This window comes from Ursus americanus, chromosome 20 (genome assembly GCF_024610735.1).
Source record: "Ursus americanus isolate L20-20 chromosome 20, mUrsAme1.1.p, whole genome shotgun sequence".
NCBI classification, from domain to species: Eukaryota; Metazoa; Chordata; class Mammalia; order Carnivora; family Ursidae; genus Ursus; species Ursus americanus.
In genome coordinates this window covers 28,162,787-28,174,944 of record NC_142146.1, presented here as the reverse complement: position 1 = coordinate 28,174,944, position 12,158 = coordinate 28,162,787, and the positions used below count along the sequence as shown (strand labels likewise).

The 12,158-nt window shown below is 37.9% G+C and overlaps 1 protein-coding gene across 4 annotated transcripts in view; it reads left to right on the top strand.

The window, feature by feature from the left end:
* Positions 1-12,158, top strand: part of PIK3R4 (phosphoinositide-3-kinase regulatory subunit 4) — a 77,293-nt gene that overhangs the window by 58,320 nt on the left and 6,815 nt on the right. For all 4 annotated transcript variants that reach the window (XM_045791739.2, XM_045791740.2, XM_045791737.2 and 1 more), the window contains exons 14-15: positions 6,155-6,319; positions 11,376-11,587. In XM_045791739.2, the coding sequence (XP_045647695.2) occupies positions 6,155-6,319; positions 11,376-11,587 (377 nt within the window). The remainder of the gene's footprint in view (positions 1-6,154; positions 6,320-11,375; positions 11,588-12,158) is intronic.

Sequence of the window (12,158 nt, the reverse complement as noted above, 5' to 3'; positions counted from 1 at the left end):
CTGTTCTTCACAGTGGCTGCATCAGTTTGCATTCCCACCAACAGTGTATGAAGGTTCCTTTTTCTTCCCATCTTCACCAACACTTGTTGTTTCTTGTGTTTTTGATTTTAGGCATTCTGACAGGTATGAGGGGATATCTCATAGTGGTTTTGATTTGCATTTCCCTGATGATGAGTGATGTTGAACATCTTTTCATGTATCTGTTGGCCATCTGGATGTCTTCTTTGGTAAAATGTCTGTCTTCTGCCCATTTTTTAATTGGATTATTTGTGGTTTTGGTGTTGAGTTGTAGAAGTCTTTATATATTTTGGATGCTAACCCTTTAGCAGATATGTCATATGCAAATATCTTCTCCCATTCAGCAGATTGTCTTTTAGTTTTGTTGATTGTTTCCTTTGCTGTGCAGATGCTTTTTATTTTGATGTAATCCCCATAGTTTATTTTTGCTTTTGTTTCCCTTGTCTCAGGAGACATAGCTTAGAAAAATGTTGCTATGGCCGATGTATAAGAGATGCACTTTAGATTCAAGTACACAAGTTGGTTGAAAGTAAAAGGATACACCATGTAAACAGTACCAAAAAGAGAGCTGGAGCAGCTATATTAATATTGGACAAAATAAGCTTTAAGACAAAAATTGCTACTATAGATAAATAAGGACGTTTTATAATGATAGAAGAGTCAGTGCATCAGGAAAACATAACAATTTGCAAACATATGTACCTGATAACACATCCCCCCAAATGAAGCAAAAACTAACAAAATTGAAGGGAAAAGTAAGGTAATTCAATAATAGTTGAGACTTGAATACTCTGCTTTCAGTATGGATAGAACAAGTAGGCATAAGATCAACAAAGAAAATGGCAGATTTAATCAACACTACAAATGAACCAGATCTAAAGATTTTAATAGAACACTCCACCCAACAGTAGCAGAATACAAATTCTTTTCAAGTGCACATGGAACACTTTCCAGATTAAACCACATATGAGGCCATAAAACAAGCCTCAGTAAATTTAAAAGCATTGAAACATATCAACATGTATGTTCTCTAACCACAGTGGAATGAAGCTAGATATCAGTAACAGAAAGGTTTGAGAAATTGACAAATATGTGGAGATTAAGCACCACATGGCTAAATAACCAGTAGTTCAAAGGGAAATTAGCGAATACTTTGAGATGAATGAAAATGAAAACACAACATGCCAAAACTTATGGAATGCAGCTAAAGGAGTATTTAGAGAGAAATTTATAGCTGTAAACATCTATATTTAAAAACAAGAAAGATCTTAAATCAGTAACTTAGCCTTAACCTTAGGAAGCTAGTAAAAGAAGAGTAAAGTAAACCCTAAGCAACTAGAAGGAAGGAAATAATAAAAACTAAAGGGGAAATAAAGAAAAATCAACAAAAGCAAAATTTATTCTTTGGAAAGATCAAGATTGTCAAACTTTTTCTTCAGTAACCAATATAAAAAAGAGAGAGGACTCAAATTACTAAAATTAGGAATGAGAGAGGGGGCATTACTACTGACATGACACGTAATAAAAGGAATTATGACAAAAATACTGGAACAATTATATGTCAACAAATAATCTAGATGAAATGGACAAATTCCTAGAGAGACACAAGCTGTCAAAAATGACTCAAGAAGAGGGGCGCCTGGGTGGCTCAATTGGTTGAGTGTCTGCCTTAGGCTCCGGTCTCCCTGCTCAGTGGGGAGTCTCCTTCTCTCCCTCTGCCCCTCCCCCTTGTTTGTGCTCTCTCACTCTGCTCTCTCTCTCAAACAAATAAATAAAAATCTTTAAAATACTCAAGAAGAAATAGAAAATCTGAATAGACCTATAACAAAAAGATTTAATTAGTCATTTAAAAAAAATTCCCACAAAGAAAAGCCCAGGCCTCATTTAATGAAATAACACTCATCTTTCAAAACTCTTCCCAAAAAACAGATGAGGGAACATTTCCTAATTCATTCCGTAAGGCCAATATTACCTGATGCCGTAACCAGACAGATACATCAAGAGAAAACAATACACGAATACCCATGATTATTATAAGCATAAAAATCCTACACTACATACTAGTAAACTGAGTCCAGCATATTAAAATGATTATATACCATGACCAAGTTCAGTTGATGCCAAGACTGCAGACCTTGTTCAACATACGAAAATCAATAAGGAATATATCCTGTTAATAGAACAAAGGATAAAGACCAAGTGATCATCTCAACAGAAAGCATTTGACAAAATCTCACACTGTTTTATGATTAAAAACAATTCAGTCTAGTAATAGATGAGAACTGATAAAGGACATCTACAAAAAACCCATAACTGTGATATCATACTTAATGGTGAAAGACTGAAAGCTTTCCCCCTGAGATGAGGAACCGGATAAGGATGTCCGCTTTTGCCACTTCCTGGAGGTTTTAGGGCAATTAGATAAGGGAAAGAAGTAAAAGGCCTACAGATTAGAAAGGAAGAAGTAGAACTAAATTAGCATACAGCATAATTTTGTTTATAGAGTATCTTAAGCAATGAAAAGAAAGACCTCTTAGAACTAACAAATGAGTTCAGCAAAGTTGCAGAATACAAGATGATGCTGTATTTGTATATAGAATAAAACATTGCATTTCTGTGTGCTAACAATGAATGATCTAAAGGTGAAATTAAGAAAACAATTCCATTTACAATAGCATCAAAAAGAAAATACTTATGAATAAATTTATCAAAAAAGTACTGAGAACTATAGTATATTGAAGACCATAAAAACATCATTGAAAGAAATTGTAGATCTCAATAAATGGAAATACATCTTACGTTCATGCTGTGTTCATTTAATGGAATACTTAACATTGTTAAGATAGCAGTCCTCCCCAAATGGATGTACCCATTCAATGCAATCCCTATGAAATTACCAGCCTTTCTGCAGAAATTGACGCCCTGATTCTAAAATTCATAAAGAAATGCAAATGACTTAAATAGCCAAAGTACTCTTGGAAGAACAAAGATGGAGAACTCACACTTCCAGATTTGCTTTATGGCAAGAGTTTCTGAAATATAACCTCAAGAGCACATGTGACAAAAGAAAAAAAATAGATAAGTGAGACTTCATCAAAACTACAGACATTTATGCTTCAAAGGACACTGTCAAAAAAGTGAAAGGACAACCCCCAGAACAAGAGAAATACTTGTAAATATAAATATACAGAATATGTATATATGCTTTTTCAACTCAACAATAAGAGGACAATTAAAAAATAGTGGATTCAAATAGATGTTTCTCCACAGAGGACCAGGAAACATACAGAAAGCTGTCCCACATGATTAGTCACTAGGGAAATGCAAATAAAACTGTAGTGAGGTAACATTTCACACCGACTAGAATGGCTGTTATCAAAAAGACAATAACAAGTGCTGGAGAGAATGTGGAGAAACTGGTACCTTTATACGTTGCTGGTAGGAATGTAAAGTGGTGCAGTAACTGTGGAAAATAGTTCTGGCAGTTTCTCAAATGCTAAACACAGAGTTACCTAATAATGACCCCTCGATTCCACTCGTAGGTATAAACCCAAGACAGTTGAAGACATTTGTTCACACAAAAATCTGTACACACGTGTTCACAGCGGCATTATTCATAATAGCCCAAGAGTGGAAACCACAATGCCTGCAAGCTGTTGAGTGGACAAACAAAATGTGGTGTATCCTCCATACAATGGAGTTATTATTTAGCCACAAAAAAGAGTGAAATACACATGCTACAACATGGATAAACCTTGAAGACATGCTAAGTGAAAGAAGCCCGATTCAGAGATCAGCTAGCATATTGTATGATTCCCTTTATATGAAATATCTGGAATAGGCAAATCCACAGAGACAGAGAAAGTAGATTAGTACAGATCTTCCTTGATTTATGATGGGGTTATGTCATGATAAAACCACTGTAAGTTGAAAATACCTCAAGTCAAAATGCATTCAATACACCTAACCTGCCAAACACCATAGCTTAGCCAATGTGCTAAGCCTACATTAGCCTACAGTTGGGCAAAATTATTTAACACAAAGCCCATTTTATAATAAAGCATTGAATATCTCATGTAATTTATTGAATACCAAAAGAAAGAACAGTTGTAGGGGTTCATAATGGTTGTAAGTGTGTTGTTTTTTTACCCTTGTGATCATGTGGCTGCCTGGGAGCTGTGGCTCCCTGCTGCTGGTGAGCTAGATCGTCTGGTGTGTCACTAGCGAGGAAAAGATCAAATTCGAAGTTTGAAGTACAGTTTCAACTGAATGGCTGTTGCTTTTATACTATCATGAAGTTGAAAAATTGTAAGTCAAGGACTATCCATAGTTGGCAGGAGCTGGGGGAATGGAGGATTGGGGAGTGACTGCTGACGGTACAGGGTTTCTTTTTGGGGTGGTATAAATGTTCTTGAATTACATAATGGTAATGGTTACAAAACTTAGTGACTACAACTGTCAGTCTCTTTAAAAGAGTGAATTTCATGATAGGTAAATTATATCTCAATAGTAGAGGGAGAGAGAGAGCAAACAAATGCAAGAGACTGTGCGGTACTGGTATTCCTTTTTCTCCTGACTCATCTACCATATTGGTTGGGTCCCTGGAGGCACTATGTTTAAGTGTGTCCAAAGACTTACACACAAACGTTTACAGCGGCATTATTCATAATAGCTAAAAGGCAGAAACAGCAGAAATGTTCATCAGCTGATGAATGGATAAAGAAAATGTGGTATTCCACAGAAAGGAATAATACTTGGCTGTAAAAAGGAATGGATGAACCTTGAAAACACTTTGTTAAGTGAAAGAAGCCAGATACAAAAGGCAACATATTATATGACTGCGTTCAAAGAAATCTCCAGAATGGGCAAATTCATAGAAAACTTAAGCAAATTTGTTTCCGGGGGCTGGCAGGAGAGGAAAAAGAGGAGTGAATGCTAATGGATGTGAGGTTTCCTTTTTGGGTTTCTTAGGAATGATGAAAATATAGAATCAGACACTGATGATTTACGCAAAATTCTGTTAACATACTAAAAATCATGGAATTATACACTGTAAAATATTATACCTTATGGTATCATGTCCCAACAAAGCTGTGATTAAGAAAAAGTAAACTAGAGAATAATGCTTAATAAAAAAATTCAACATATCATTCCATATTTATTTAAAAAGCAAATATGAATATATTGTAATATGCATAGAAAACCCTTTGGTAGGTTATATAACAAAATGTTAATAGTGTTTCTGGGTGATAGAATTATAAATGTTTTTACTTTTCCCTATTCTTTTCTGTAGTTTTGATAATTTTTTATAGTATGTATTAGCTTGCATAATAAAATGAAACAAATAGAAAAGATGGAGATGAATAAATTTGGTGATTAGGGGCTTGTGATCTTTCAGAAGTATGGCCCTGTAGAAGGATGAGTATGCACCTTATGAAGGAGGTACTGAAGGTATTGAAAGGGAATTGGTGATCATGGGAGGCACCCTGTGTAGTTCATCTATTCAAGAAGTTTGGCAGTGAATTTGAGAAAGGGAAGTAGCTTGAGACGTCAGTATGTGTGTGGGAAAGACTGAATATTATAATAAATATTTTGCATTTATGAGTGTTTTATTATTTACTTATTATTTGAGCTCCACTGTGTTCCAAGTAGAGAAGTCAGGGCAGTCCTGTTTTGTCGATGAGTAAACTGATACACAGCAGAGTAAGTGGCTTGACCATGGTCATATGGGTGGTCCGTGCTGGAACTAGTCATTCCAAAGCCAGTGCTTTTCCTGCTGCGTCAGGCTGCATCCCAGGAATTGCAGAATAGGTAAGAAAAGGGCTTAAGGTATTGCAAGAGTGAAAGGAAAGCTGGATGAGGGCACTAAGAATGGGAGCTCCAGTTGGAAAGGATGGACAGTTCTTCTGTGACAGGAGAGAAGTGTGTGGGGATGGCCATTTAAAAATATGAAAAGTTGATTTTGTGCCAATGCTTTTGAGCAGGAGTCTAAGATTTGTTAGGAGAGCAAGGAGGTAAAACAGACCTCAAAGTAGTAATTTTGTTGCTCAACAGCCATGTGGATATTTATTGAATAATAGCAATAATAATGCTCTTGTGGCCCTTGCAGAAATGCGTTCTGTTTTCTTTTGTGCAGATCTACTCTTACATACAGCCGAATTGGAGGACGTGTCAAGACGCTTACATTCTGCCAGGGGTCCCACTACTTAGCCATTGCGTCTGACAACTGTGCTGTCCAGCTTCTTGCGATTGAAGCTTCTAAGCTGCCCAAGTCTCCTAAGATTCAGCCTCTGCAAAGCAGGTATCTATCTTTTGTTTTTTTTTAACTGCATTTAGTGCACCAGGGTAATTTAATCCTACCTTGCCAGTGTAGTTTGGATCAACTGAGGGCCTATTAGTTTGTACTTTGTTTTAGCACATGAAATAAATAATAAATAAAACTGTGTTTCAGCTCATATTTGTCAGATGCAGTTAGTTTCAGAAAGCTGTGTCTGCCTATCTTCTTTCTGCCAAAGGTCAGAAGGGCGGCTTTGAACTTGTGGCTCATCCCAGTCTGGAATCTGAATAACCTAATTATCAGTTGGATCTTCTGTCTCAGCTACAAAAAGCATAATTCTGGCTGGCTGATTTTGAGAATGTGAATGTTCTTCATTAAAGGAAACTCAAAACGTTGTCAGCATTTTGTCACTTGGCATTAAAATGTCTGAAGTTGATGGGAAGGAACATGGAGTGCTGCTTTTAGTCAAATGATTTGCTTATCATTGTAAAACGAAATACTGGCTGGTTTTATCTGAGAATTTATTTCATATAAATTGTGGTTGCCCACAGATTAAACACAGGGTAAAATGTTTAAAGATAAAGCAGAACAAGTTTTCAACTGACCAGTATGTGCTACACACCAAGGATGCCAAATACAAATAAGATCTATTAGGCTAAGATGCTACAGCCTAATGGAAGAAGCAGACCAGTTAACAGGTGATTCCAGTTGCAGTGTGATAATGTGCCCATGGTACAGGGACAGGGGGAGCCAGCGTGCCGGCGATAGGGAAGAAGGCCTGGGGGAGGGGAGACCAGAGATGTAAGTTAGCCAGCCAAAGCAGGGTGGTTGAGAAGGGCCTGGCAGCAGAGGGGGTAGATCCCACAGGAAGAAAGCAGAGTGAGCAGATTTTTATACTTACAAGGATTATAAGACACGGCGGTTGGGGCAGCTAAGGAGGGAAAGGATGTATGTTGGATCGTCTAGGATTTTATTGTTTATGTTATTTTATTGTTTGTTTATAATTTTGTTTAGCCCTTACAATTAAAAATATGCATTATGTTTAATACATTCACTGAACAGATTTGGGCAGCTTTTGTCTAGGACATATTACATATTGTTTTTAACTAAAAAATACCTGCCAGTTTTCTTTAAAATTGTTTCAGCAGAGGATGACTATGTAACAGTATAACTACTGAGTTCCATGGAACTTAACCAACAGCTGTTGGCAGATTGTGTTCTGTGATAGCTGTGCTGTTAGGACACACACAGAGACATGCACCTTCCTCCCACAGGTACCTCACAGCCGATAGCACTTTCCACTATGGATGTTATTGTCTTTACCATAAGCAAACATTGATACGTAGATGAGAGATTGTGCCAGAACGTTTAGTAGATTTCACTCTGCCTGATAGCAGTTGCTCCAAAGAAACCTTGCCATGAGTCTTTTCTTTTAAGTTTGCTTCTTTCAGTCAGATTGACTCTCGTCATGCCTCTTAATAATTAGAATTTATAGCACCTTTTCACATTTTATTTGGCATTTGGACTTTTCATCATCCCTCTAGGGGAAATACAGTCATTATTAGAATGTTTGTAAATATAGTTGTTTCTCTAAGACACAGAGGTCAGCAAACTATACCTGCATTATGGCTCATAAGCTAAGAATGATTTTTGCGTTTTTAAAAGATTGTAAAAAAATGAATATGCAGTAGAGCTGTGACTTGCAAAGCCTGAAATATTTACTGTCTGGCTCGTTACAGAAAATGTTTGCTGACTCCTGATCTAAGAGATAAAACTAAAATAGTGTGTGCTGCAAAAGCAGGACATATGCTGGTCAGGGAGGCTGGCCAATATGTTTATCAATTCTTTTTAGTTTAAAAATGCCTCAGCTTGAAGAAAATAGGCATACTCATATAATGGAATAGTACATAAAAAGGAATCAGTGTTATCTTACTACTTTTATTATCGGTAATGAAAGGAATAAACTATTGATTAATGCAACAACCAATGAATCCTAAATCCTTTTTCCTAATGAAAGAAGTCAGACCCAAAAGGCTATTTATTGTATGTTTCCAACTAGGGAGGAATTGAGATCAGTGGTAGTCACAGGTTGGGGGTGGGGTAGGAGTTGACTACAAAGGGGCTGCACAAGATAATTTTTGGGGTGTGGACTTGTTCTTTGTGGTTCTGTGGTAGAAGATCCATGGCTGTGCATCTGTCGTAATGCACAGAACTAGATACCACAAAGAGTGAATTTTACTCTAAAAAAAAATCAACCCAGATACAGGATGAAAGCTAGAATGCAGTCTATGACAAATCAGTCTACTTATTATATAGATGAAGCTTATAGTCACATTGAAGAGTGTGGGCAATAAACAAGCCAACCTAATACCTTTGGAAGACTGTGGTTTAATTGGACACTGCAAGGCAAATGACAGAAGGAACTGAACTTAAACACTATGTTCTAGTTGGTTGTTTTTCCCAGGAATATGGTTTATCAACTCCAGCATTACTTTAGTTGTATATTAAGGTTGAACAATAGGTAAATATGTAGGTAATGAGAGCCAGATTTCTCACTGCTGAAGAAAGAAGAAATTCATATTACAAATATGAAAAGAGGATGGCTAATCAGGGAAATTCAAATCAAAACCACACTGAGATACCACCTTACGCCAGTTAGAATGGCAAAAATAGACAAGGCAAGAGACAACAATTGTTGGAGAGGATGTGGAGAAAGGGGATCCCTCCTACATTGTTGGTGGGAATGCAAGTTGGTACAGCCACTCTGGAAAACAGTGTGGAGGTCCCTTAAAAAGTTAAAAATTGAGCTACCCTATGATCCAGCCATTGCACTACTGGGTGTTTACCCCAAAGATACACACGTAATGAAGAGAAGGGCCATATGCACCCCAATGTTCATAGCAGCATTGTCCACAATAGCTAAATCGTGGAAGGAGCCGAGATGCCCTTCAACAGATGACTGGATTAAGAAGTTGTGGTCCATATATACAATGGAATATTACTCAGCTATCAGAAAGAACGAATTCTCAACATTTGCTGCAAAATGGACGGCACTGGCGGAGATAATGCTAAGTGAAATAAGTCAAGCAGAGAAAGACAACTATCATATGATTTCTCTCATCTATGGAACATAAGAACTAGGATGATCAGTAGGGGAAGAAAGGGATAAAGAAAGGGGGGGTAATCAGAAGGGGGAATGAAGCATGAGAGACTATGGACTATGAGAAACAAACTGAGAGCCTCGGGGGGGGGGGGGAATGGGATAGACCGGTGATGGGTAGTAAGGAGGGCACGTATTGCATGGTGCACTGGGTGTTATACACAACTAATGAATCATCAAGCCTTACATCGGAAACCGGGGATGTACTGTATGGTGACTAACATAATATAATAAAAAATCATTGAAAAGGGGATGGCTAGAATGAACCCTGGTGCCGGGTAGATATCAATATGGACTCAGTATCAGTATGGACTCATGATACATGTATATGCATATGTGTGTATATATGTGTGTGTGTGTATGTTTGTATACATATGCACACATACACATACAAAGATATGGAAGTACAGATAATGGGTGTAGGTATGAGGTGTCTAGCTCATATTTTCTAGCTCTGGCCATTGAAAGAGACTGGAGCAGGGACCCCCAGGGACCCCCCCCCCTCCCCCCCGCCCATAGCAATGAACATTGAGCACACAGACCTTGGTTTTTAAACACCATTCTCCCGGGCACCTGGGGGGCTCAGTCAGTTGAGCGTCCGACTCTTGATTTCAGCTCAGGTCACGATCTACAGGGTCATGGGATTGAGCCCAGTGTCAGGCTCTGTGCTCAGCAGGATGCTCGATATTCTCTCTCTTTCTCTCTCTCTCCCTCTGTGCTCTCCCCCAATGTTTGTGTGCTCTCTCTAATAAAGAAATCTTTAAATACCATTCTCCCACAAGAGGAACCAGGATTCCTTGGAGAACTGGTTCATTCCAGGGCTAGGCAGTGAAAATACAAGATGAGTCTTGAGTATCTCATGATGCCAGAAAGTTAGGAAGTGGTTCAACAAAGCACACTGAAAGGGCATTGGAGCCAACCTAAGAGAGCTTCCTGTGGTCCAGCTTAAGCAACAAAACAATAATAATAGTATTGAGTTGCAACTCAGAGAATAAGATAAATATCCATGAGTCCATACTGATATAAATAACTAAATGAATAAGTTAATGGGGGAAAAGTGACAGTTCTTTTTTATAGAAAAATTCTAATCAATAATTACGTAAGGAATGAGGGAAATAGTCACCATTAGAACACCACAGGTATGATCTACCAAAGGATCCTAAAATTTGTTGACAAAACTTTAAGCAGAAACAGGATTTTTACATGGTCTCAAAAGTATTTGCCCCAAAGATTGAGTAGTTATAAATAGAAAAATAATTTTACAGTGGAGAATCTTGGTAGACACCACCTTAGCCAAATGATTAAGGTTAACATCACCACTAATATGTTCTAATTAATATCAGGTACTTCCTCATAAATGGACTGAGAAGGATGTTATTTCGTGGTTTTTCCAGTAAGGCATAAACTGAGTCTATTTTTGAGAACACATGAGGCAAACCCAAATAGAGGGACATTCTATAAAATAACAAGTAGTCTTGAAAAATGTCACAATCAGGAAAGACAAAGACTAGGGTCAGATAGAGACACGACAGCTAAATGCCATGTGGTATCTTGTTTTGGATCCTGGAACAGTAAAAGGACTTGAGTGGGAAGCTAATAAAAATCCGATTATGTTCTGTATTTTACTAGTATTGTACCAAGATTAATTTCTTAGTTTTGATAAATTTTCCATGGTTATATAGGGTATCAACATGAGGGGAAGCTGGGTGAAAGCCATACAAGAATTCTCTGTACTGTTTTTGCAACTCTTCTGTAAGTCTGAAATTATTTTAAAAAATACCCCCGGTATCATTAACTTGATGGGTCAGACTTGTTATTTCTTGACTGTGGTTAGAATATAAATTCATCTTAGATAGAGGCTTGTGCTATGTTTTCAGTGACTAGAAAAATCTCTACCTTTTGCTTTGTGTATTTCTTTAGAATTCTAGACCAGAAGGATGATGGCTGTGTCGTGGATATGCATCACTTCAACTCCGGGGCCCAGTCTGTCCTGGCCTATGCCACTGTGAATGGCTCTCTAGTTGGTTGGGACCTCAGGTCTTCAAGCAATGCGTGGACACTAAAACATGATCTGAAGTCAGGCCTCATCACTTCCTTTGCTGTGGATATCCACCAGTGCTGGCTCTGCATTGGTGAGCTGACTTTCAAGTCATTGACTGGGTTGTGAATGCCACTGATATCTGGAATTGCCTTCTTGTGAGAGTTTTTTCCTTTTTCTTCATTGGTAATTTTTTCTCATCTTTTTTGGGGGGTAGGGGAGGGAGAGAGAGAGAGGGAGAATCCCAAGCAGGCTCCACGCTCAGCTCAGAGCCCGACATGGTGCTCAGTCTCACAACCCTGAGATCATGACCTGAGCCAAAACTGAGGTACTCTCCCCATCTCTTTTAAATGATTATTATATTACAATCACTTGCAATTTAATTTTTTTCATTGAAAAAACGATTTGAAAGATAGCAGTATCCCAATGCATAAAAGTTTCCTTTTTCTCTTTGTTCTTAAATGAGCCTCTTCATAATCATTGTAGTGATCGGATTTGGTGGCATTCTGTTATCCTGCCAGGGAAGCAGCAGGCTTGGCTTATGGATGAGAGCATTTGAGTTTGGGCAGACTTGATTTCCAATTCCAGTAACCCTAGGCAAGCTGCAGAATTTCTCTGAGTCTTAGGCTCCTCATCTTCAAATGGGGCTAATCCTATCAAGGGCT